General features: G+C 73.7%; 4 protein-coding genes across 4 annotated transcripts in view; 2 read left to right on the top strand and 2 right to left on the bottom strand.

Moving 5' to 3' along the window:
* Window positions 1-47: 47 nt before the first annotated feature.
* On the bottom strand, window positions 48-6,742 carry HTRA2 (HtrA serine peptidase 2). Its single transcript, XM_029062697.2, has 9 exons — window positions 6,605-6,742; window positions 5,352-5,515; window positions 2,670-2,874; window positions 2,374-2,568; window positions 2,252-2,284; window positions 1,748-1,853; window positions 1,538-1,607; window positions 388-483; window positions 48-290 (listed from the first exon to the last, which is right to left on the bottom strand). Exons 1-9 carry the CDS (start codon window positions 6,740-6,742, stop codon window positions 125-127), a joined length of 1,173 nt encoding a protein of 390 aa, XP_028918530.1. The 3' UTR covers window positions 48-124.
* Window positions 6,743-6,785: 43 nt separating this feature from the next.
* On the top strand, window positions 6,786-11,125 carry AUP1 (AUP1 lipid droplet regulating VLDL assembly factor). Its single transcript, XM_029064188.2, is given in 14 exon segments — window positions 6,786-6,890; window positions 7,024-7,161; window positions 9,036-9,168; window positions 9,170-9,187; window positions 9,319-9,377; window positions 9,379-9,425; window positions 9,428-9,501; window positions 9,629-9,703; window positions 9,798-9,871; window positions 10,019-10,085; window positions 10,204-10,306; window positions 10,390-10,515; window positions 10,601-10,880; window positions 11,004-11,125. Coding segments are annotated over 14 exon segments (1,284 nt in total). The 5' UTR covers window positions 6,786-6,846; the 3' UTR covers window positions 11,050-11,125.
* Window positions 11,126-11,567: 442 nt separating this feature from the next.
* Window positions 11,568-20,631, top strand: DQX1 (DEAQ-box RNA dependent ATPase 1). The gene is made up of 11 exons (XM_029062696.2): window positions 11,568-11,806; window positions 12,053-12,252; window positions 12,973-13,357; window positions 13,766-14,002; window positions 14,793-14,892; window positions 15,646-15,804; window positions 16,718-16,909; window positions 17,701-17,820; window positions 19,184-19,374; window positions 19,776-19,966; window positions 20,252-20,631. Exons 1-11 carry the CDS (start codon window positions 11,570-11,572, stop codon window positions 20,415-20,417), a joined length of 2,178 nt encoding a protein of 725 aa, XP_028918529.1. The 5' UTR covers window positions 11,568-11,569; the 3' UTR covers window positions 20,418-20,631.
* A 529-nt stretch (window positions 20,632-21,160) lies between these two features.
* The window catches only part of TLX2 (T cell leukemia homeobox 2), a 7,491-nt gene continuing 3,934 nt past the window's right edge, over window positions 21,161-24,717 (bottom strand). The window contains exons 2-3 of the mRNA XM_029062694.1: window positions 22,487-22,724; window positions 21,161-21,471 (exon numbers count right to left, since the gene is read on the bottom strand). Coding sequence (XP_028918527.1) covers window positions 21,240-21,471; window positions 22,487-22,724 — 470 coding nt within the window. The 3' untranslated portion in view covers window positions 21,161-21,239. The remainder of the gene's footprint in view (window positions 21,472-22,486; window positions 22,725-24,717) is intronic.

Raw genomic sequence — 24,717 nt, 5'->3', positions numbered from 1 at the left:
CGGGGGGGGGGGGGGGGGAAGGGCCGGCTCCCCGCCGGCCCGCCCCCGTCCGCCCCGGCCCACCCCGGGTCCAGCGGGGTGGGAGACCCCGCCCCTCCGTGGGGCGTGGCGGTCGGGGCGGGGGTCACTCGGTGGCCTCCGGCGTCACGTGGACGGTCACGGTCTCGTCCCCCCGGCGAGCGCGGACGTCCAGCCGGGGCTGCGTCCGCACGGCCGCGTAGACGTCCTCGGCCGTCCGCGCCGGCCGGCCCCCGATGGCCACGATGACGTCGCCCGGGCGCAGCCCCGCCCTGGCCGGCGGGGAGGAGGGGGGACGGGGGTCAGCGGCTCCCGCCGCGGCCCCCCCGGCCCCCGGGACCCGCTCCCGCGCCCCGTCCCGCTCCTCACCGGTGGGCGGGGGAGCCCAGGATGACCTTGTGGATCAGGACGCCGTGCTGGACGTCGGGGAAGCCCGGCTCCCGCAGCTGCAGCTCCGCCAAGATGCTGAGGCCGGGCGGGGACGGGGAGGGGGAGACCGCCGGTCACGACCGGCCCGGGACGGGGCGGCCCCCCGCCTCGAGCCCCCCGTTCTCCTCCAAAACCGTGATGGAGCGTGTCCATCCGGCGCTTGCTCCGCGCACGGCACCGTACCGAGCCCGCTGCCGCGGGGCCGGTCGGCACGCCCCCCCGCCCGCGACCGGCTCACGGTCTAGAGGGTCGCTCGGGAGTCTAGCGGTTGACCGCCGGTATTTACCGAGCGCTGGCCGCGCGCGGGGCGCTCTACCGAGCACCCGGGAGAGTCCGACGGAACAGGGTCGGTGGACACGCCGCCTGCCCGGGACGAGCCTCCGGTCTACCCCGTCGCTGTCGACTGCGGTACTGTCCTCTCCCGGGCGCTCGGCGCAGCGCTCCGCCCCCAGTAAGCGCTCGGCACAAACGATCGAGTGAACGGACCGACCCGGGGGAAGGCAGGCGTGCCCGTCAACCGATAAACGGCCGTCACGGACGTGAATGCCGCGGGTCTGGGGGCGGGGGGGCGGGGGGGTGGACGAAGGGGACAGCTCCGCCCCCAGCCCCACCTCCCAGCTCTACGGTATCGCTTCCCGCGGTATTTACCAAGCGCTTACTCCGTGCCCACCGCGGCTCTAAGCGCCGGGGCGGAACAGCGGCAGACGGGCCCGGACGCGGTCCCTTGTCCCACGTGGGGCTCGCGGTCTCGATCCCCATTTTGCGGATGAGGGGACCGGGGCCCAGAGAAGCCGGGTGGCCCGCCCGAGGTCACCCAGCGGAGCCGGGATTAGAATCCGGGTCCTTCTGAATCTCGGGCGCCGGCTCCACCCGCCGAGCCACGCCGTGCCAGTCACCGTCCCAAGCGCCGGGGTAGAAACGGCTCATCCGGCCGGACCCCGTCTGCGGCCCACGGCCTCCGCGGACTCAATCCCCGCCGCGCCGACGAGGGAACCGGGGCCCGAGGCCGCACCGCGGACGAGCGGCGGAGCCGGGATTCGAATCCCCCGGGGCCGCCCTCCCCGCGCCCAGCCCCCCACGCCGAGGATACCTGGGGGTCAGGGTCAGCATCATCACCCCAATGTAGCGGCGCTGGGTCCCGTCACCCCCGAACCAGGAACCTGGGCGGGACGGAGACGGAGTGAGGCGGCCGCCCGCCGGCCCCGCCGAACCCGCGCCCGGCGGCCCGCTCCAGGCCCGTCCCGGGGACCCCCGCGGCCCCGCCCCGCGGCCCCCCCCAAGCGGGGCTCCCCCTCCTCACGTCTCTTCTCCCCTCGCCGGAGGAAATCCCGCAGCCGGTCGGACGGAATGGCGAAGGAGATGCCCGCCGTCACCTTCATGGTGTTCACCCCGATCACCTCTCCGTCCTGGAGAGGGGGAGGGACGCGGGCCCCCGCTCGGTTTCGGGAGCGAGAGGGGCGGCGCGGGCCGGGAGACCACCGGCACGCCCTCGGGGGCGGGGGGGGGGGGGGCGGGAGGCCGAGGGGCGCGTCCACACCGCCCCATCCTCACGCCGGCGGCGGGCGGGCCTCCGTCGCCTCGCCGGGGGCCATCGGGTCAGCGGGTCGGTCGCATTTATGGAGCGCTTTCTTTGCGCAGAGCACTAGGCTGAGCGCTTGGGAGAGTCCGACCGAACGCGTTCCCGCGGCCACGTGGAGACCGCGGTCCAGAGGAGGAGCTCGCGGCCTGGACGACGGGCTCGCGGCCTGGGGGAGGAGGCGGAGGTCGGGGGTGGGGGTGGAGGGCGGGCGGGGGGGACACTCACCAGGTTGACCAAGGGGCCCCCGGAGTTGCCGAACTGCAGGGAAAAGAGACGGAGGCTGGGGGGGCGGGCGCCGGGGGAGACCGAGAGACGCCCCCGCCTCCCCCTCCCCCGAGGGCCCTCACGTCGATGGCGGCGTCCGTCTGGATGTACTCGACGTCGGGCTGCGAGAGTCCGAGGTCCCGGGCGGGGCGCTGGGCGGAGCTGACGATGCCGGAGGTGATGGTGTTCCGCAGCGCGAAGGGGCTGCCCATCGCCACCACGAACTCGCCCTGCCGCACGTCCGCCGAGCGGCCCAGCCGCAGCGTGGGCAGGGGTTCCTGGCGGGCGGCGCGAGGGGCAGAGGTGGGGGGGGGGGCGTCCCGCCGGCCCCCCCGCCGCCCCGTCCCCACCCGCCCCCGGCGCCTCTCCCGCCGCCCACCTTGGGGCGGATGCGCAGGGTGGCGATGTCGGCCGCGGGGTCGACGTCGGTGACCGTGGCCTCGTAGGTGTCCCCGCTGGGCAGCTTCACCCGGACCCGCCGGCGGTTGGCCACCACGTGGGCGTTGGTGACGATCAGCCCGTCGGCGTCCACCACGAAGCCGGACCCGTTGGAGATGGGCACTTCCCGCCCGGAGAACGGGTGCCTGGACAGACGGGGGGCGCGGGGGGGGGGGAGAGAGCGCGGGACACCCGCCCGTCAGCCCCATCTACCGAGAGCTCGCCGGGCGCCGAACGCCGCGCCGCGCGCTCGGGAGGGCACGGAATCGCGGATTTGGCCGACGGGCTCCGGGCCCACGACGAGCTTGCGGTCTGCAGGGAGGGCCTCGGGTCCGTCGGTGGCGTTTACTGAGCGCTCCTGAACCAGGCGCTCGGGCGGGCCGGCTACAACGGGGTCGCTCCCCGTCCACAGCGAACCTCCGGTCGGATGATCACGGCGCTCGTTAAGCGCCTACCACGCGCCGGGCCCCGTCCCGAGCGCTGACCGGGACACCGTGCCAGGCACCGGGGCTCGCTCCTTCGTTCGATGGCATTTGCGGAGCGCGTACTGGGCGCGAAGCACTGGATCGAGCGCTCGGGAGAGGACAACGTGAGAGCGAGCGGGCGCGTTCCCCGTCCCGGACGAGGCGACGGCGGAGAGGGGGGGGGGCGGAGAGGCCGGGGGCGGAGACGCGTCCCCGGTGCGGCCCGGAAGCCGACACCTCGGGGTCCCGACGGCCCCCCGACCCGCTCTTCCCAAACCTCGGCCCGGGCCGAGCGACGGCCCCCCGTCCGTGGGATCCCCCTCGGGCCTCCCCGGCCCCCGGCGCGCCGGAGAAGGGCGGCGCGGCGCGGCGGGTCGCCTCCCTTCCCCGTGCCTCGGTCTCCCCGCCCGGAGAACGGGGAGGAAGGCCGGGAGCCCCGGGAGGGACAGGCGAAAAGTCGGCCCTCTCCTCTCCACCCCGACCGCCGCTACGTTAACGCGACGGCTCTTCCTCTCCCGCCGGGATTCCCGCGTCCTCGGGGACGGCCCGGCCTCCTGCCTCTCCTCACCCCGGTCCGGGCCTCCCTCCGCCGCCCGCGTCGTTCTGCTACAGGGGCGTTCGGGACACGTCACCCCGCTCCTCTAAGGCCTCCGGGGGGAGGGGGGGGGGGGGGCCGCCCGCCCACCTCCGCATCCAACAGAAACTCACCCAGGGCTTCGGCGGTCCATCACCTCCCCTCCCTCACACCCCAGCCCGCGCACTTCGCACTCCTCCTAGGCCGACCCCCTCCACCTCCTCTATCTCACCGCGGACCCCCGGCCCTTATCGTCCCTCCGGCCTGGATCGCCCTCCCTCCTCGGAGCCGACGGACGCCGCCTCCCCCCCCCGCCTTCGGGGCGCCGTTTAAGGCACACCTCCTCCAGGAGGCCTTCCCCGACTAGGTTCCCCCCTCCTTTCCTCTCGCACCCTCTTCTGCCTCGCCCCGATTTGCCCCCTTCGTCCTCCCCCCCCCCCCAACCTTGGTCTCCCCGCCTCTAAACCGTCGGCTCCCCGAGGGCGGGGAACGCGTCTACCTACTGCATCGGAGTCTCCCGAGCGCTCGGCACAGTGCTCCGCACACGGTGGGCGCTCCACCGATGGCCGGACGACGGGGACGGCGTCCGACCCGCCCGACGATCTCGGCTCTCCCCCGGCGCCTGGCGCGGTGCCCGGCCTACGCTGAGCGCTTCGAGACCGTTCGAAAAGCGAGTCGCCGCTTCGCCTCCCCGTGCGGTCGCCGGCGCGCGGTAGATAGTCCAACGCCCCCTGGAAGAGAGGTGGCCTCGCTTCTCCGCGCCTCGGCTCCGGAAACGGGGATGGGGACGGAGAGCCCCGAGGCGGGGGTCGGGTCGCACGGACCCCGGCGCTGGGCCCGGACCCCGGTTCCCTCCTCCGGCCGTATCGACCGAGCGCCTCCTGCGCGCGGCGTGGCTCCCGTGGCGACGGCCCGAGGTCGGGGGTTCTAATCCCGGCTCCGCCGCGTGCCTGCCGTGCGAGTCGCTCCGCTTCTCTGGGCCTCGGTCCCCTCGTCGGCCGAGACGGGGATCCCAAGAAGCGAGGCCCCGCGAGGGCCGGACGCCGTCATCCCGCATCTCCCCCGGCGCTCGGGACGGCGCTGGGCGCGTAGTGAGCGCTTGACGGACGGCGGCGTCCCCACGCGCGGGGCGCCGGGCCGACGACAACGATGCCGGCGTCCGTTAAGCGCCCACTACGGGCCGGGCACCGTTCTGAGCGCCGGGGGAGCCACGGGGCAATCAGGAGGTCCCACGTGGGGCTCCCACTCTTCACCCCCATTTGCCAGACGCGGGAACTGAGGCCCAGAGAAGGGAAGCGACTCGCCCACGGCCACCCGGCGGGCGAGTGGCAGGGCCGGGATCCGAACTCGCGACTCGGCGGTTGGACGGGACAGTTCGGCGGTTGCGGCGGGGGGGGGGGGGGATGCGTCACGTCAGTGGGAAGCGCTCGTGGCCCGGGCTTGGGAGTCGTCGGTCCGGGGTTCGAATCCCGGCGCCGCCACGGGCCGGCGGCGCGACAGCCTCGCTTCCCCGGGGGGGGGGGGGAAGGGGGACGAGGACCGACATCGCGGGGACCACGGGGAGCGAGGGGGGGAGAGCGGGTACCGGCCGAGGATCTCGATGTAAACGACGGCGGGGGCGGCCCGCTCCACCACGTCGGCGATGAAGTTGTAGACCCGGCGGGGGGAGGGGGGCTCCGGCAGGGCGGCCTGGACCCCCGGCGGCCCCCCGCCCCGCCCCCACAGCAGCAGCAGCAGCCCCGCCCCCCCCGCGCCCCCCGCCGCCCAGCCCAGCCGGGCCCGGGGCCCGCCGGCGGAGGGCAAGGCGGAGGGCAAGGCGGGGGCCCGGGGGTCGCGGGGCCTCGCCCGCTCCGCCGGGGCCCGGCCCGGGACCCCCAGGACCCCCAGGGCCCGGCCCGCCCTCCTCAGCGCCGCCATCCCCCACCGTTCCTCCTCCTGCTCCTGCTCCTCCTCCCCCTGCTTTTCCTCCTCCTGCTGCTGCTCCTCCTCCCCCTGCTCCTCCTCCTGCTGCTGCTCCTCCTCCCCCTGCTTTTCCTCCTCCTGCTGCTGCTCCTCCTCCCCCTGCTTTTCCTCCTCCTGCTGCTGCTCCTCCTCCCCCTGCTCCTCCTGCTTTTCCTCCTGCTGCTGCTCCTCCTGCTCCTCCTCCCCCTGCTTTTCCTTCTGCTGCTGCTCCTGCTGCTGCTGCTGCTCCTCCTCCCCCTGCTTTTCCTCCTCCCCCTGCTTTTCCTCCTCCTCCTCCCGCTGCTCCTCCCGCTCCTGCTCCGGCCGCGGAGGATGCCGGGACTCGGATGGGCCTCTGCCGCGAGGGATGCCGGGACTGGCAGGGCTCCCCCGGCCGGACTCCCGAGAGAGGGGGCCCGGCCCGCCGCAAAGGATGCCGGCTCTTGGAGTTCCCGGAGCCACGCGAGGGATGCCGGGACTTGGAGTCCTCCCCGGGGGGGGGGGGGCCCGGCCCGCCGCAAAGGATGCCGGCTCTTGGAGTTCCCGGAGCCACGCGAGGGATGCCGGGACTTGGAGTCCTCCCCGAGAGGGGGGGCCCGGCCCGCCGCAAAGGATGCCGGCTCTTGGAGTTCCCTCCACGCACGCACACACACACACACACACACTCCCCCCTGCCCCGGGCCCCGCCGCAAAAGATGCCGGGCCTTGTAGTTCCCACCTCCCCGCCTCCAAGGACCCCTCATGGGAGCCCTGGGCAACGCGAGGGACGCCGGGACTTATAGTCCTCCCCCCCCCCCCCCATGCCCAGTGATTCCAAAGACCACGGAGATCCCCCTTTCCCGCTTCGAAGCCGCCCGCCGCGAAGGCCGCCGGGACTTGTAGTCCTCCCCCCCCCACCCCTTCCCCGCTCCGAAGCCGCCGGCCGCAGGGGCCGGGGCGCCGCGGAGGCCGCCGGGACCTGTAGTCCTCCCCGCTGCGAAGCCGGCCGCCGCGGAGGCCGCCGGGACTTGTAGTCCTGGCTTTCCCAGAGGCCATCGCGGCCCGGGCCGGCCCGCCCCGCCCCGCCCCCCGGCCCGCCCCCCGGCCCGGGCCCGGCGGGAGAGGATGGCGACGGCGACGGCGGCCGAGTGACGGCGACTATGGAGCCCGCGCCGGGGCCCGAGCGGCTCTTCGACTCTTACCGGTGAGGCCCGGGGCGCCGCGGCCCGTCCCCCGCCCCGCCCCGCCCCGCCGGTTCCCGCGGCCCGCTTCCCCCGGGCGCCGTGTGACCCGGCCGGCGGGGGCCGGTCCCGTCCCGTCCGGTCCCGTGTCCGTAGGCTCCCCGGGGCCGGCCTCCCGCTCCTCGTGCTGCTGCTCTACGCGCCCGTCGGGCTGTGCCTGCTCGTCCTCCGCCTCTTCCTCGGCCTCCACGTCTTCCTCGTCAGCTGCGCCCTGCCCGACGGCGGCCTCCGCAGGTGGCCCTTCCCCCGGGGGGGGGTGGGACTCTGTACCGAGCGCCCGGGACCCCCCTCCCCCTCCCCCCCCCCGCCCCCAGCGCCACGGCGCTCGCCCGGTCAGGTCGGCTCGGTGCGGGCGGAGGCACTGCCTGCACCAGACGAGCTGGCAGGCTAGCGGGCCTAAGGCGTGCGGAGCGCTGTGCTGAGCGCCTACGAGCGTCCACGACGACGACAGACGGACACACTGCCTGGACGAGACGAGCTGGTAGGCTAGCGGGCCTAAGGCGTGCGGAGCGCTGTACTGAGCGCCTACGAGCGTCCACGACAACAGACGGACACACTGCCTGGACAAGACGAGCTGACAGGCTGGGGGCCTGCGGCGTGCGGAGCGCTGTACCGAGCGCCTACCAGCGTCCACGACAACAGACGGACACACTGCACAAGACGAGCTGGCAGACTAGCGGGCCTAAGGCGTGCGGAGCACTGTGCTGAGCGCCTACGAGCGTCCACGACGACAGACGGACACACTGCCTGGACAAGACGAGCTGACAGGCTGGGGGCCTGCGGCGTGCGGAGCACTGTACTGAGTGCCTACCAGCGTCCACGACGACGACAGACGGACACACTGCCCGCACGAGACGAGCTGACGGGCTAGCGGGCCTGCGGCGTGCGGAGCGCTGTACTGAGCGCCTACGAGCGTCCACGACAACAGACGGACACACTGCCTGGACAAGACGAGCTGGACAGGCTGGGGGCCTGCGGCGTGCGGAGCGCTGTGCTGAGCGCCTACCAGCGTCCACGACGACAGACGGACACACTGCCTGGACGAGACGAGCTGACAGGCTAGGGGGCCTGCGGCGTGCGGAGCGCTGTACTGAGCGCCTACCAGCGTCCACGACAACAGACAGACGGACACACTGCCTGCACGAGACGAGCTGACAGGCTAGAGACCTGCAGTGTGCAGAGCACTGCACTGAGCGCCTAGGAGCGTCCACGACAACAAGAGACGGACACACTGCCTGCACGAGACGAGCTGACAGGCTAGGGGGCCTGCGGCGTGCAGAGCGCTGTGCTGAGCGCCTACCAGCGTCCACGACGACAGACGGACACACTGCCTGGACAAGACGAGCTGACAGGCTAGGGGGCCTGCGGCGTGCGGAGCGCTGTACTGAGCGCCTACCAGCGTCCACGACGACGACAGACGGACACACTGCCTGCACGAGACGAGCTGACAGGCTAGAGACCTGCAGTGTGCAGAGCACTGCACTGAGCGCCTAGGAGCGTCCACGACAACAAGAGACGGACACACTGCCTGCACGAGACGAGCTGACAGGCTAGCGGGCCTGCGGCGTGCGGAGCGCTGTACTGAGCGCCTACGAGCGTCCACGACAACAGACGGACGGACACACTGCCTGCACGAGACGAGCTGACGGGCTAGCGGGCCTGCGGTGTGCGGAGCACTGTCCTGAACGTTGAGGAGAGTGCAGGACAACAACAGACACACTGCCTGCCCACGACGAGCTGGCGGGCTAGCGGCCTGCGGCGTGCAGAGCGCTGTACTGAGCGTTTGGGAGAGTCCACCGCAACGGACAGACGGACACACAGCGCTGCCCCCGGCGAGCTGACGGGCTAGAGGGCCTGCGGCGTGCAGGGCACCGTACCGAGCGCTTAGAGCCCGGTAGGACGGGGATGCCGGCCAACGGTCCCTGCCCATAAGGAGCAGGGCGATTAGGGTCGGGCACCGCCCGGGGGGCGGAGGGAGCGGATGCCCGTCGGCCCAAAGCCGCCCGGGGCCGGGGCGGGGGGGAGGCGGGCCCCGTCGGCCCGGCACCCGCCGGGGGAGGCCAGCGTCCAGTCCGCGCGTCTGTCCGCCCGCCCCGTCCCCGCGGCAGGTTGGTGGTCCGCACCATGTGCGGGGTGCTGGGGCTGGTGGTCCGGGAGCGGGACCCCCAGCTGCGCGACCGCGGCGCCCGAGTCTACGTCTCCAACCACGTGACGCCCTTCGACCACAACATGGTCAACCTGCCTGACCCGCTGCAGCACCGTGAGTCCCCGGGGGACCCCCCGCCGCCCCTCCGGCCGCCCCGCGGGGCAGGGAGGGAGGGGTGGACGGACCCCCCCCGGCCCCCTCCCCGGCCTCTCACCTCGGCCTCTCACCTCGGCCCTCCCCCGCAGCCCCTCCTGTCCGGGCCCGCGGGCTTCGTGTGCTGGTCGCGGGGCTTGTGGAGCTGGACGGTCAGGGGACCTGGCGGAGGCGCTGCGGCGGTTCTGCGCCTCGCGGGGGGACCGCCCCACCCGCTCCTCCTCTTCCCCGAGGAGGAGGCCACCAACGGTCGCGAGGGGCTGCTGCGGCTTCAGGTAAGGGGGGGACGGGGGGGCGGGGGAGCCCGCCCCGAGAGCCGCCCGCCGCGTCCTCGCCCGCCCCGGGCCGGGCCGCGCCGCTCACCCTCGCCGTTTCCCTCCCGGCCGCGCTGGCCCCGACCAGCTCCTGGCCGTTTTCCATTCAGGAGGTGGTGCCAGTCCGCTGACCCTCCGGGTCCACCGGCCCCTGGTGTCCGTGGTGAGTGCGGCCGAGGCCGGGGGGTGGCGGGGGGGGAGGCGGCGGCGGCGGCGGCCCGGGCTCACCGGGCCCGGCCCCCTCGCCTTCCCCGCAGAACGTGGCGGGCGCCTGCTGGGTCTCGGAGCTGCTCTGGGCGCTCTTCATCCCTTTCACCGTCTACCGAGTGAGGTACCCGCCGCCTTGGGTCTTCTCCCCGGCCGGGGCGGGCGGAGGGGGCCGCGGCCGGCCGGCGGGGAGGGGAGGGGAGGGGAGGGGAGGGGAGGAGAGGGCCGCCCCCCGCGTCATCGCGCCCTTCTTCACCCCCGCCCCCCGCAGGTGGCTGCGGCCCGTCCGCCGGGAGCCCGGGGAGGCCAGCGAGGAGCTGGCGGTCCGCGTGCAGCAGGTGGGAGGAGGGGAGGCCGGGGGCGGGCCCGGGAGGCGGCGGGGCTCGGGAGGCGGGGGGGCCGGGGGGCCGCGTCCGCCCCCGGACGGAGGGACGGTCGCGCCCCCCCCCCCTCCAGCTGGTGGCCGCGGAGCTGGGCCTCGCCGGGACTCGCCTCACGCCGGCGGACAAAGCCGAACACCTCAAACGGCTGCGCCACGTGGCCCCTCGGGCCCGCGCAGGTGCGGACCCCCGGCTCGCGCCCCGTCCCGCCCCCTCCCTCGCCGCCCAGCGCCTCGCCTCTCACCTCCCCCCTCTCCCGCAGCTCCGCCTTCGCCCCCGGCCCCTCTCCCGGCCGGCCCCGGCCCGGACGGGCGGTTGGCCACGCTGTCCCAGCGGGTCAAAGAAGTCCTGCCTCACGTGCCGCTGGGCGTCATCAGGAGAGACCTGGGTACGGGGGGACGGGGGACGGGGGACGGGGGACGGGGGACCGGGGCGGCGCTCGGGTGCGGCGAACGCCCCTTTCCGCCTCCCAGCGCGCACGGGCTGCGTGGACGCCACCATCACCAACCTGCTGGAGAGACCCGCGTCCGCCGACCGGCGCCACCCGCCGCCGCCCCCTCCCCCCGCCCCCGAGGCCGGATCTCCGGTGGGGCCGGCCCCGCGTGCGGGCAGGGGGCCCGCGACCCCGCCGTCGGCCGGCCCCGACCGCCTCTCCTCCGGCCGGCCCTCCACCCTGACCTTCGCCAAGTCTCCCCGGGCCCGACACGAGAGTCTGCGGGAGCGGAAAGAAGCGCTGTACGAGCAGGCCCGCAGGTGAGGGGGGGCGGCGGGGGGCGGCGGGACGGGGCTCCTCCGGTGCCCGCCCGCTCCGGGGACGGGGGCGTCCCGGCGGGCCGGGGCGGGGGAGGGGGGTCACGCAGCGGCCGTCCCTCGCAGGCGTTTTTTGGAGAAGCACGCCCGGAGACCCGAAGACGGCCCGTGAGGGACGGAGGAGGCACCGCGAGCGCGGAGGAGCCGGGGGCCGCCGCGGAGAGAGGCGCCCGCAGCTGGCGGGGCCGGCCGGGCTTGCCCCCGTCCCCCATTAAATCCAGGGTTTTCACCGACACCGGCCTGGTCTCCTCACTCCCTTTCCGGGGGGGGGGGGGGGGGGGACGGGACGCGGGGGGGGGGGGAGGGGCGGGGCGTCGGCCGTTGGCCGAAGAACTGCATCTCCCGGCATCCTCGGCGCCGCCGCAGTCAGGCTCCCCGTCCCGGCGTGCCCCGCGCGGCCGCTCCATCGCTCGCCTCCCCGGCGCGCGTGCGCGGCGTCCGGCGTCGCCGTGGCAACCGTCCGCGGGCGGGGCCGGAACTCACCTGGGGGGGCGGGGCCGAGGCGCGTCGGCGCGAGCGGCTGCGGGCGCGCGCCGGAGGGAAGGGGGGGGGAGGGGTCACGTGACCCGGCGGTGGGGGTCCCCGGCCCCGGGGCGGGCGCCCCCTGGCGGCGGCGGCGGTGGCGGCGGGCGATGTGGCGGCGCCGGGACCCCGAGGCGGCGGGCGACGACCCCGACGGCGGTGGCGCCGCCCTGGCGGTGAACCCTTACGACGGGCTGCCGGTGTCCAGCCGCTACGCCCGGCTGCTGTCGCAGCGCCGGGCCCTGCCGGTGTGGGCCGCCCGGGCCCGCCTGCTCGACCAACTGGCCCGCAGCCCCACCGGCGTCGTCCTGGTGGTCGGGCCCCCCGGCACCGGCAAGAGCACCCAGGTGCCCGCCCCGGACCCGGCGGTGACCCGGGGGGCGCGGAAGAGGACGGGGGGACCGGGGGCCGTCGGGGGGCGCGGAGGAGGGAGGGGGGACCGGCGGCCGCGGGAGGGAAGGGGGCCGGGGGCGCGGAGGAGGAAGGGGCGAGCGGGAGGGGCGCGGTGAGAAGCCCCTCGTGCGAGCGCTCTCCTCCTCTCCCTCCGCACTCCGGTCCCCCCGGGGCCCGGCCCCGGCGGCGTCCTCCCTCAGATCCCGCACTGGTGCGTGGAGTTTGCCCTGGGCGGGGGCCCGGAGGCCCGGCGCCGGCCGGTGGTGGTGTCGCAGCCGGAGCCCCTGGCGGCCCTCAGCCTGGCCCTGCGAGCCGCCGACGAGATGGAGCTCAGCCTGGGCCACGAGGTCGGCTACAGCGTCCCGCTGGAGGACTGCGCCCGCCCGGACGCCCTGCTCCGGTCAGAGCCCCCCCGCCCCGCCCCCTCCCGGTCCCCCGGGCCCGCCGACGGCACCCGTCCAGCGAGCGACCGGCCTTTGGCCCCGTACGACGACGGCGGCGGCGGCGGCGTTCGCGAAGCGCCCACGACGTGCCGGGCGCCGTCCCGAGCGCTGGGGCGGATAGACGGTCGTCGGCTCGTCCCGCGTGGGGCTCCCGGTCCTCGTCCCCATCTCCCGGAGGAGGGAACCGAGGCACCGAGGAACGACCTGCCCCGAGTCGCACGGGATTAGAACCCGTGACCCGCGACTCCCGAGCCCCGGGCTCTTTCCACCGAGCCCCGCTGCTTCCGTCGGTAGAGGGCTTACCGTCCTAGAGCCGTCCGACGGTCTATCTCGCGCGCGCTCGCCGCGTGCAGAAGATGGGGCCGAGCGCTTGGGGGACAGTCCCAAGGGAACGGGGTCGGGGGACGCGTCTCCTCCCCGGGGCCCGCTACGGGGCCGTCGTGTAGCCGGCCGGTCGGTGGTATTTCCCGAGCGCTCACTGGGGGGCCGGGGCTTGGACGGAGCGCTCGGAAGAGTCCAGGAGCACAGAATCCGTAGACGCGCTCCCTGCCCTCGGCGGGCCGCGAGGCTCGAGCGGGAGCCGACGGCCTGGGGGGACCGCTGGGGACGGCTCCGACGCGGGGGGCTGCGTACGGAGCGCCCCTGACCGAGCGCCCCCCTCTCCCCGCCCCCGGCAGGTTCTGCTGGGACTGGCTGCTGCTGCGGGAGGTGGCGTCGGCCCCCGGTCCGGGGTCGTGGGGCGTCCTGGTCCTGGACGAGGTCCAGCAGCGGTCGGTGGCGTCGGACGCCCTGCAGGGCCTGCTGCGGGACGTCGTCCTGGGCCCGGGGCTCGGGCCCGCCCGGCTGGTCGTCGTGACCGAGCCGGCCCTCGAACCCAAGCTGCGCGCCTTCTGGGGGGACCCCCCGACCGTGCGCGTGCCCGAGGGGCCCGGGGAGACCCCCGCCCCCGTCTACAGGGACCCCGCCCCTCGGGACCGGGTCAGGGCCGCCTGCGAGGCCGTGTGGGCGCTGCACCGGGCCGGCGGACCCGGCGACGTGCTCGTCTACCTGGCCGGCGAGGAGGTGAGGCGCCGGGGGCGGGGGCGGGGGCGGAGCCCGGGCCCGGCGGGTTCCAACTCCCGGCTCCGCCGTCCGTCTGTGGCGTGGCCTCGGGCGGGTCGCCTCCGCGGGCCCCGGTGCCCTCGCCGCAGAACGGGGATTCGACGCCCGCCCTCCTTCCTACCTGGGCCGTGAGCCCCGTGTGAGACCCGTTCGGCAGGGTGCCCGGCACCGAGTTAAGCGCTTGGCCGACGGCCCGGCCGTCGATGGCCGTAGAAGCGGGCACCCTCCCTACCACGTCACCGCCGCCCCCGGGGGCCGGACGGGAAGCGGGTAGTCGGGCACCGGGGCGAAAGCGCGGGAGGAGAATCCAAGGGAGTCGCTCCCCGCCCTTTCTTCCGCCTCCTCCCCCGCCGCCCCTTCTGCCCCCAGGAGATCTCCCGGTGCTGCGAGATCCTGCGCGGAGAAGCCGAGACGGCGGGCGAGGCGGGCCCCCTCCTGGTGCTGCCCCTGCACCCCGGGCTGGGCCCGGCCGCGCAGGCCGTGTACGAGGAGGCGACGGAGGGGACGGCGCGGAGGGTCGTGGTCACTCACTGGGTGGCCGACTGGTCCTTCTCCTTCCACTCCACCGGCCGCCACGTCGTCGACGCCGGACTGGAGCTACGGAGTGTGAGGCCGGGGGCCGGGGGAGGCGGGGGGCCGGGAGTGCAGCCCGGGGCCCGCGACTCAGAGGATCCGAGTTCGAATCCCGGCGGGGAGCCGGGAGCGCGGGCCAGCGGCCGGGAAGCAGCCCCGCCGGAGAGGCCCCGGGTTCTAACCCCGACCCCGCGGCTCGTCCGCTCGGGCGAGTCACTCCGCCCCTCTGGGCCTCGGGCCCGGGACGAAGACCGTCGGCCCCCACGGGACAGGGGAGCGGGTCCGACCTCGACGATCTTGTCCGTCACGCTCGGGTTCAGCGAGCGCTCGCGGGCGGGGCGCCGGGCGAGTGCGATTCGACAGGAGAAGGGACCCGGCCCCTGCCCACAGGGAGCCGGCGGTCCAGAGGGGGAGACGGACGCGAAGAGAAATCGACGACGGAGACGGACGTGGGGGCCCCGGGGCCGGGAGCGGGGACGGATCGAGGGATCGAGCCGGGGCGACGCAGAAGGGAGTGGGACGAGAGGAAAGTGAGGGGGGGCCGCGTCAGGGAAGGCTTTGAAGCGGGGGAGAGTCGTTGCTTAGTGCTTAGTTCGGCGCCCGGCTCACAGTCAGCGCCTGACAAATACCACAGCAGCCAAAAACCGGCGACGCCCGCCCCCGCGTCACCTATTCGACGGTACTTAGCGAGCGCGGACCGTGTGCGGGGCGCCGAACTAGGCGCTCGGGGGGATGGACTAGAACAGGGACGTGGCCTGGCCCCCAGGAGCCAGGGAGAGCCGGCGGACGCTAACGCCCGTCCCGGGGGGGGCCGGCGGCGCAGGTTTATAACCCCCAGATCCGAGCCGAATCTCAGGTCCTGAGGCCCATCAGCAAGAGCCAAGCAGAAGCCCGGAGGTTGCGGGCCAGGGGCTCGCCCCCAGGTAGGAAGACGGATTTCCATCCACGTCCGTCCCCCCGCTCCCCAGCGCCTCGCGGGCAGGGCGCGCGTCTGTTGTCGTGGCGGGGTGTTGACGGAGCGCTTACCGCGTGCGGAGCACTGGACGAGGCGCTGCGGGGGGGCCGAGGGAACGGCGCCGGAAGACGACGCGTTCCCCGCCCGCGACGAGCCGCGGCGGCCTTCCTCCGGAACCCCCGCCCCCCCCCCCCCGACCCCATTCTCTCCTCCCCCTTCTTCCCATCGATCGATCGGCGGCGGCGATCGAGCGCTTAGCGTGTGCAGAGCGCTGCGCCGAGCGCTCGGGAGAGGACGGGGCGGCGACGCGGTCTGGGGTCTCCGGAAATTCGATCGCCGCTATTCACTGAGCGCTTCCTGCGGGTAGAGCTCGGAGCTGGGAGGCTGGCTGGGACACGCTAGCTCTCTAGATTCCGCGATCGGCTCCTTCCTATCGACTGAGCGCCTGCCGTGCGCAAAGCGCTGTACCGAGCGGCCGGGAGAGGACGACGCAACGAGGTCATCTCTCCGGGCTTCCGTAATTCACTCGTCCGCAATTCTGGAGCCCCCGCCGTCCGCGAAGAACCGCACTAGGCGACGGGGAGCGGGCGGCGCCACCGTCTAATCTCCCTGGACTTTGGCCGTCCCTGCGGGCGCGCTTCCCGGGCGCCGGCTCCGCGCGAAGCACTGCGGCGAGCGCTTGGCCGGGTGTCCGGACTTGTCCCGCCCCCTCCTCCCCCAGGCTCCTGCCTCCGCCTCTACCCGGAGTCGTTCCTGGAGGAGGAGGCGCCCCTCCTCCCCCCGCCCCGGGTGTGTGAGGAGAATTTAAGTCGCCTGGTGCTGCTGCTGAAGCGCAAACACGTCGCCCGACCCGGGGAGTGCCACTTCCTCGACCGACCCGGTGAGAGACGCCCTTTCTTTTGCGGCACCTGTTAAGCGCCTGCCGCGGGCCGGGCGCTCGCTACGGGCCGGACGCCGTTCTGGGCCCCGGGGCCGGACCCCCGGCTCCATCTCGCGGTCCCCGTCCCCGTTTTACCCGACGGGGGAACCGCCCGCCCGGCAGACGGGTGGCGGGGCCGGGATTCGAACCCAGGTCCTCCCGACTCCCGGGCCCTCTCCGCCGGGCCACGCTGCCGCCCCCGCCGTACTGAGCGCCGGGGCGGGCAGGGGCTCCCCGGGTGGGAGCCGGACCCTGTCCCCCGCGGGGCTCGCCGACCTCGGCCCCGTTGGACCGATGAGGGAACGGAGGCCCCGAGGAGTGAAGCGACGAGCCCAGGGTCACCCTGCAGGCAGGCGGCGGAGCCGGGATCGAACCCGAGGTCCCCGTGACTCTCAGGCCCGGGCTCGAGCCACGAGGCAACGCTGCCTCCCAACGTGCGTTCCCGTCAATGGGTGGTATTTACCGAGCGCCCCCGGCGCGCAGAGCGCTGCGCTAAGCGCTCCTCCCGCGGCACGCCGTCGTCGCGGGCGGGGAGCGGGCCCACCGGCTCCGTCCTGCGGGCCTCTCCCAACAGCCAACGCTCAGTCGACGCCGCCGCCGAGGGCGGCGTGGCGCGGCGGTGGGAGCCGGGAGGTCACGGGTTCCGATCCCGGCTCCGCCACGGGTCGGCCGGGTGACCCGGGGCGGGTCCCCGGGCCTCCGCTGACGCGGCGGGATGGAGACGGGGAGCTGGCACGTTGTAAGCGCTTTAGGCTATGCCGCGCTCACCGTCATTACCATCGTACGCCCCGGCGGCCGGCCCCGTCCCGTGGGCCCGACGCCCCGGGCTACGTCTCTCCCCGGTCTCCCCTCCCCGTCTCTCTGCGTCTCTCAGCCCCCGAGGCCTTCATGCAGGCCCTGGAAGACCTGGACTACCTGGCCGCCCTGGACGACGACGGCGACCTGTCGGACCTGGGGATCATCCTGTCGGAGCTGCCCCTGCCCCCCGAGCTGGCCAAGGCCCTGCTGGCCGCCTGCGAGTTCGACTGCGTGGACGAGATGCTCACGTTGGCCGCCATGCTGACCGGTAAAGGACCCCCGGACCGGCCGCCCCGGCCTCTCCGGCCCGGCAGCGCTCCGCGCGCGGGCAGCGCTCCGTCACGCGGCCGTTGGGGTTTACCGGGCGCTCACCGCCTGCGGGGCCGTGGACCCAGCGCGCGGGAGAGTCCGGGAGGACGGTGACAGGCGCCTCCCCCGCCCGCAGCGTGACCGACCGAACGGATCAAGCCGCGGTACTTACCGAGCGCCTGCTGCGGGCAGAGCGCCGGCCTGAGAGTTGGGTACGGTACAGTTGGGGGACGCGTTCCCTGCCCGCGACGAGCTGAGAGTCTAGAGGAACAGTCAGTCAGCGGTATCTCTTGGGCGCTTTCCGGAGAGCACCGTACCGAGCGCTCCGGGGAGGCCGGTCCAACAGAGCAGACCCGTTCCCCGCCCGTAACGAGCTTGTCGGTTAGGAGGACGGTCAACGGTCAGTCGTCCGTCTAGTGGTATTTTCAAACATCGAGCAGAGCGCCGTACCCAACGTCGGGGAGAGTAGAGGACGGAAGAACTGGGAGACGCGTTCCCGGCCCACGGCGATCTTAGGGTCCCGAGGGACCGTCTAGAGTCGAGCCGTCACCGGTATCTGAGCCCCTGCTACGTGCAGAGCGCCGGACTGAGCGCTCGGGGGAAGACGATCCAGCAGAATGGGCGGACGCGGTCCCCGCCCGCGACGAGCTCGCGGTCCGGTCCCCGACCCCAGGAGCCCCTCGGGGGCGGGGGGGAGGGGAGGACCGGCGCCTCTCCGTCCCGACGGCCACGCCCCCTTCTTCCCCCCAGCGGCCCCCGGATTCGAGGTCCCCCCGCGCTGCGCCGAGGAGGCCGCCCGCCGCCGGGCCCTGGAGCATCCGGACGGCGACCACAGCACCTTGATCCAGGTGTACGACGCCTTCGTCCAGGGTGAGGGCCCCCGCCACCCCGACCTCCGGCCTCCCGGAGGGCTCCGCGCCCTCCGCTGCGGCTCGGGGAGTTCACGGACACGGCCCGACCCAAACCCCCGCGGTGGCCCTCGGCCGGGGGGACGGCCGGGGCTCTGCGGAGAGACCACCCTGGAGCCCCTGACGGGGTGGGGGGCGAGGGGGAGGAGGAGGGGCGCCCCGGGCCCGGAGGAGCCGCGTGGACTAGCGGGAAGAGCCCGGGCCCGGAAGGCAGAAGGACCTGGGTTCTAATCCCGGCTCGGCCGTGGGTCTGCTGCGGGACCTTGGGCAAATCCCTTCTCTGGGCCTCAGTTCCCTCATCTGTAAAACGGGGTGGAGATTGGGAGCCCCGTGGAGGACGGGGATCGGATCCCACCATCTCCCCCGGGGCTTAGGGCAGTGCTTGGAGCGTGGCGCAGAACGGGCACGATAATAATAATTACGACTCCTCTCATTATCTTCTTTAATCGGTATTTAAGCGCTTGCTACGTCCCAGGCGCTCTACCGAGCGTCGGGGTAGATGCAACCTGATCAGGTTGGACGGAGTCCATGTCCCGCATTATAATAGCAATCGTGGTGTTGAGCGCTCACAGTGTGTCAAACGCTGTTCCGAGCGCTGGGGTGGATGCAGGTTGAACGGGTTGGACGCAGTCCGTCCCCCACGTGATGATGATGATGATAATAATTAGTGGTAAGCGCTTCCTACGTGGCAAGCGCTGTTCTAAGCACTGGGGTAGATAGGAGCTAATCAGGTTGGACGTGGTCCTCGTCCCACGTCGTAATCATCACTGTGGTATCTGATAAGCGCTTACTATGTGCCACGCCCTGCGCTAAGCACTGGGGGGGATACAAGCGAATCAGGTTGAACCGAGTCCCTGTCCCACATGGGGCTCACGGTCTTCATCCCCATTGTACAGAGGAGGGAACTGAGGCTCAGAGAAGCGAGGTGACTTGCCTCGCGACACCCAGCAGACACGGGGCGGAGCGGGGATTAGAACCCAGGCCCTTCCGACGCCCGGGCCCGGGCTCTCGCCATTAGGCACGGTCTCTATTCCCCAGTTCACTGCTGAGGGAACTGAGGCCCAGAAAACTTTGCGGAGGGTTTTAATGGTCTTCGTCAAGCACTTGCCACGGGCCGGTCGCTGTGAAGTGACTTGCCCAAGGTCACGCGGGCCGAGAAGCGGCGGAAGGGGGATTAGAACCCGGGTCCTTCCGTCGCCCAGGCTCTATCCACTAGACCCCCGCTGCTTCCCTCCGAGCCGGGGGGGCCGCCGCCTCCTAGGCCCCGGGGCCGGCGGACGGGGAGAGGCGGTCCGTCCATCCGTCCGTCCGTCCGTCCGGCGCAGGTGGCGAGGACGAGTCCTGGTGCCAGGCGAGGGGCCTGAGCTGGGAGGCCTTGTGCCGGGCCCGGGCCCTGCGCGAAGAGCTGCTGGCGCTGATGCACCGCATCGAGCTGCCCGTCTCCCCCCCGGCCTTCGGCTCCGACCGCAACCGGGAAGCCCTTCAGAAGGCGCTGGTGTCCGGCTACTTCCTCAAGGTCCGCCGCCGCGCGGGCCGCGACGGGGAGGCCGTTCGGGGGGCGGGGAGGCCGGGCCCGGCTGCGTCCGGCCGTCCGGCCGTATTTACGGGGCACCGTACCGAGCGCGCGGGAGAGGACGGTGCATCGCTAAACGGACACGTGCCCCGCCCACCACGGGCTGACGGTCCAGAAGGGGAGACGGACGTGACTCTAAATCGACAGATGGGACACAAGGGGACGTCGGTGACGGGGGGGGGCGGGGGGACGGAGAAAGGGGACGGGTCAGGGCGCCGCAGGAGGGAGGGCGGGAGAAGAGGAGGGGGGGGCCGGGTCGGGGAAGGCCTCCCGGAGGAGGCGGGCCTCCGAAGGGGAGGGGATGGGACGGTGCCGCGGACTCGAGGCCCGCCCCGCCCCGGCAGGTGGCCCGGGACACGGACGGAGCCGGCAACTACGTGCTCCTGACGCACAAGCACGTGGCCCAGCTGTCCCCCTCCTGCTGCTACCGGAACCGGCGTCCGCCCGCCCGGCCCCCGCCCTGGGTCATCTACCACACCTTCTCCGTGTCCCGGGACAACTGCCTGTCCGTCGTCTCGGCCGTCCAGCCGCGCATGTGAGAGACTCCCCCGCCACGGGGGCGGGCCTGTCTTCCCCTCTTTTTTTCTTTTACGGCGCTGAAGCGCTTGCTGTCACCCTAGCGCTTAGTACCGTGCCTGGCGCCCGAGGTCACCCAGCCGGCCGGGGGCGGAGCCGGGAGTAGAACCCAGGGCCTCCGCCTCCCAGGCCCGGCCTCTCTGCCGCTCTCGCTGTGGGGTGGGGTCCGGGCACCCGTGTGGCCAAGTGGGGGTCCCCAGGGGGACGGGGAGTGGTGCCAGCGCCCCCTCGCCTCTGCCCCCAGGTTGGTGGAGCTGGCCCCGCCGTACTTCCTCAGCAACCTGCCTCCCGGCGAGAGCCGGGACCTCCTGGACCAGCTGCGGGAGACCCCGCCGGACCCCCCGGCCCAGCCCCCCGCCCCTCCTCGCGCCCCCGGGCCGGGCCACGCAGAGGCCTGTGCCCTGCAGTGACCGGTCCGTCCGGAGAGGAGAGGGCGGCGGGTCGGGGGTCGCTACGCCGGGGTCCGGCCCCCCGACCGCTGAACCCGAAGGGAACGGGGGTTGCGGGACCCAGAAGAGCCCCTCCGTCTCCCCCGCCCCCGGCTTTCGGGGCGGGGAGGCCCCCCGGTCCCATCCGCCCCAGACGGCGGCAATCTGATGGAATAAAATCTTTTTGATAACGCCACGTCTGTGCGGGGGCCCGGGTGCCCTGCGTGTGCCCTGCGTGCCCGCGTGGGCATCGAGCTGCGTTTCGGGGGGCCGGACGTCGGCGGGAGACCGTGCGCGCTCGGGTCCCGGCCCCCCGCTTCTCCCTCTCTCTCCCCACCAGAGCGGCCCCCCCCCCACCCCGGGCTTCTTTCCTGGAAATACGCCCCGAGGCGGGTGAGAGGGCGACCCCGGCTTCGAGGCCAGCTCCCGGCCGCTTCCCCGCTCCTTCCGATCGTCGTGAGATCCGGCCCCTTTGTCGGGTGGAGGGGTCCTCTGGGGGATTAGGGAACCCGTGGGTGGGCCGAGGATGAATGGGGTGGAGGGGGGTGGGGGGCACGAGAAAAGCCACGAGCCCCTCCCCGGGGCCTGGCGATCACCCCCGGATGAACCCGGGTTTCGTCGGGGCGTCGCGGCGGGGACGGACGGAGGCCACCGGGCCCTCGGAGAGGCGGTCCCGCCCCGGCCCGGCCCGGCCGCCCCCACAGAAGCGGCGCTCCACACGGACCCACGGCTCCTCCGTCACTTTATTCCGCCGCCCGACGCGACCCGCGGCGAGGGCCGGGGAGGGCCGGGCCGGGCCCGGGATCAGACGAGCGAGGCCAGGCCGGACACGGAGGCGACTTTGTGGTCCTCGGCCCAGGGCTGCAGGCGCTGCAGGGCGCAGAGCGACGAGTTGTGCAGACAGAGCGGGTCCGGGGCCAGCGGGGGCCGGGGCCGGGCCAGGGGCAGGGGCCGGGCCAGGGCGTCCTGCCCCAGCTGGACCAGCAGCCGGCCGGCCCGGTGCCGCTCCGCCTCCCTCTCCTCCGCCGTCTGCCGCCTGCGCTGGGACAAGCCGGGCCGCGCCGCCGTCAGGGGCGGGGGGGCGGGGAGACCGGGCTCGGGACGGGGTGACCCCCCGCCGCCCTCCCGCGCCTCCTCGATCTCGGGGCCGGTGCCCCGCCGGGCACACTTGGATGACCCTCCCTCACACCTCGGCCCCCTCCTCGCTAGGCCTCACCTCCCCCGGTCTCCCCACCCCTTAATCATACCGATGACTACTGACGACGCTATCTCTTAGGCCCTCACCACTGGACTCTCCCAAGCGCTTGGCACGGTGCTCTGCACACGGTAGGCGCTCTATCGATAAGATTGGCTGACTGACTGAATGGTGTCGTAGTCCCTGCGCCTCCCCCCGCCCTTGCTGCCACTTGGTACCTCCTGCCCCACTTCTCCCCCCACCCCCGGCCTCCCCACCACTTGGTACCTCCTGCCCCTCTCCTCCACCCCCCCCCCCCCGCCTCCCCACCACTTGGTACCTCCTGCCCCTCTCCACCCCCCCCACCTCCCCACCACTTGGTACCTCCTGCCCCTCTCCTCCCCCCCCCCCCCCGCCTCCCCACCACTTGGTACCTCCTGCCCCTCTCCTCCACCCCCCCCCGCCTCCCCACCACTTGGTACCTCCTGCCCCACTCCTCCCCCCCCCCCCGCCGCCATTTGGTTCACCCTCCTTCACACCTCAGCTCCCCCCCATCTCGGGACCTCACCCACCACTTGGTACTTTCTGCCCCGCACCTCCCCCACGCTTTGCCGCCACTTGGTACCTTCTGCCCCACTCCCCCCCCCCCCCCATCCTGCCACCGCTTGGTTCACCCTCCCTCACACCTCCCCCCCTACTTGGTATCACCTGCCCCGCTCCTCCCCGCCACTTGGTGCCTCCTGCCCCCTCCTCCCCCCCCACCTTGCCTCCATTTGGTTCACCCCGCCCTCGGCCCCGCCCCCCCGGCCTCGCACCTGCCCCAACCAACCCCCCCCCCCCGCCCGGCCATTTGGTTCCGCCCCCCCCGCGTCCTCACCGCCACTTGGTGCGCCGATTCTGGAACCAGGTCTTGACCTGGGCGTCGCTCATGCGCAGCGCCTTGGCGAGCGCCGCCCTCTCGGCCGAGGCCAGGTACTTCTGGCGCAGGAAGCGGCGCTCCAGCTCCAGGACCTGGGCGCGCGAGAAGGAGGTGCGCGGCCGCTTCCGCTTCGGCGGCGTCCGGTTCTGATACGGGTGGCCCACGCGCCGGGCCCCGGGGAACGGCGTCAGCGCCGCTGGGGGGAGGAAAGCCCGGGCTGCACACGCACAGCCCCCAGACGGGCGAGGCAGGGGGCGGGGCAGGGGGCGGGGGGAGGAGGAGGGGCGGGGCACGTGACGGGGGGAGAAAGGGCGGGGCACGTGGCGGGGTGAGGAAGGCCGGGGGCACCTGGCGGGGTGAGAAGAGCGGGGCACGTGACAGGAGGAGGGGATCACGTGACGGGGGTGGGGCGGGGCACGTGACGGGGTGAGAAGAGCGGGGCACGTGACAGGAGGAAGGGTCACGTGACTGGGGCGGGACACGTGACGGGGTGAGAAGAACGGGGCGGGGGAGGAGGGGCGGGGCACGTGGAAGGGTAAGGAAGGGCGGGGCACGTGACAGGAGGAAGGGTCACGTGACGGGGGTGAGAAGAACGGGGCGGGGCACGTGACGGGGTGAGAAGAGCGGGGCACGTGGCGGGGTGAGGAAGGGCGGGGCACGTGACGGGGTGAGAAAAGCGGGGCACGTGGCGGGGGGAGGAGGGGCGGGGCACGTGGAAGGGTAAGGAAGGGCGGGGCACGTGACAGGAGGAGGGTCACGTGACGGGGGTGAGAAGAACGGGGCGGGGCACGTGACGGGGTGAGAAGAGCGGGGCACGTGGCGGGGTGAGGAAGGGCGGGGCACGTGACGGGGTGAGAAAAGCGGGGCACGTGGCGGGGGGAGGAGGGGCGGGGCACGTGGAAGGGTAAGGAGGGCGGGGCACGTGACAGGAGGAGGGTCACGTGACGGGGGTGAGGCGGGGCACGTGACGGGGTGAGAAGAGCAGGGCACGTGGCGGGGTGAGAAAGGCCGGGCACGTGGCGGGGGGAGGAGGGGCGGGGCACGTGACGGGGTGAGAAGAGCGGGGCACGTGGCGGGGGGAGGAGGGGCGGGGCCCGTGGAAGGGTAAGGAAGGGCGGGGCACGTGACAGGAGGAAGGGGCACGTGACGGGGGTGAGGCGTGGCGGGGCACGTGACGGGGTGAGAAGAGCGGGGCACGTGGCGGGGTGAGAAAAGCGGGGCACGTGGCGGGGGGGAGGAGGGGCGGGGCACGTGGAAGGGTAAGGAAGGGCGGGGCACGTGACGGGGTGAGAAGAGCGGGGCGGGGTGAGGAAGGGCGGGGCACGTGACGGGGTGAGAGGAGCGGGCACGTGGCGCGGGGAGGGGCGGGGCACGTGGCGGAGTGAGGAGGAGGAGGGGCGGGGCACTTGAGGACGGGTGCGGAGGACGGGTGGGTCACAGGGCGAGGGGCGGGCACAGGGCGGGCTGAGGAGGGAGGGCGGGTCACGTGCCGGGAGAGGAGGGGGGCGGATCACACCACGAGGTGAGGCAGGCGGGGCACAGGGAGGGGAGGGGTAAAGGGGCGGGGCTCGAGGAGGGGGCGGGATTTCTGGTAAGGGGGCGGGGCTGTGGTGGCGTGTGGGGCGCGGTCGCTAAGTGGGCGGGGCTCGTCGAGGGGCGGGGCCTGGTGTGGGTGGTGGGCGGGGTTCTGGGTAAGTGGGCGGGGCCTTGGTTTGGGGTCCCCCCCCACCCCACCCTTCCTCGATTTCTCCCTCTGTCCGGCCCGGACTGGAAGCTCCCGGCGGTCAGGACCCCTGACCGCCATCTCCTCTCCCCTCCTCCGCCCCCGGCCCTCAGCCCACCCCTCTGCACACAGTAACCCCTCCGGAAATACCACCGCTCCATCCATCGATCCATCGATCGATGGCAGGGGGCGGGTGGGCTGGGGTGGGGGGGGCGGGGGGCTCGGTCTGCGGCCCCATAAGGGGTCGGGACGGGACTGCGTTTTCTCCGCGTCCGCCCCAGCGCTCAGTACAGTGCCCGGCCCATAGTCGGCACTCAGCACAAACCGCGACTGTGACGATTAGAAAGGGAGGGACCGGGAGCACAAGGCAAGGTTCGGGGTCAGAGTGAGGGCGGGGTAATAATAATCCTCCTAATAGATAATAATAACGATGGTGCCGGTTAAGCGCCGACGGTGGGCCGGCCCC

Source organism: Ornithorhynchus anatinus, chromosome 4, assembly GCF_004115215.2.
Source record: "Ornithorhynchus anatinus isolate Pmale09 chromosome 4, mOrnAna1.pri.v4, whole genome shotgun sequence".
In the NCBI taxonomy this organism is placed as follows: Eukaryota; Metazoa; Chordata; class Mammalia; order Monotremata; family Ornithorhynchidae; genus Ornithorhynchus; species Ornithorhynchus anatinus.
The sequence above is the reverse complement of the archived record's forward strand: the minus strand, read 5'-3'. Positions and strand labels throughout refer to the sequence as shown.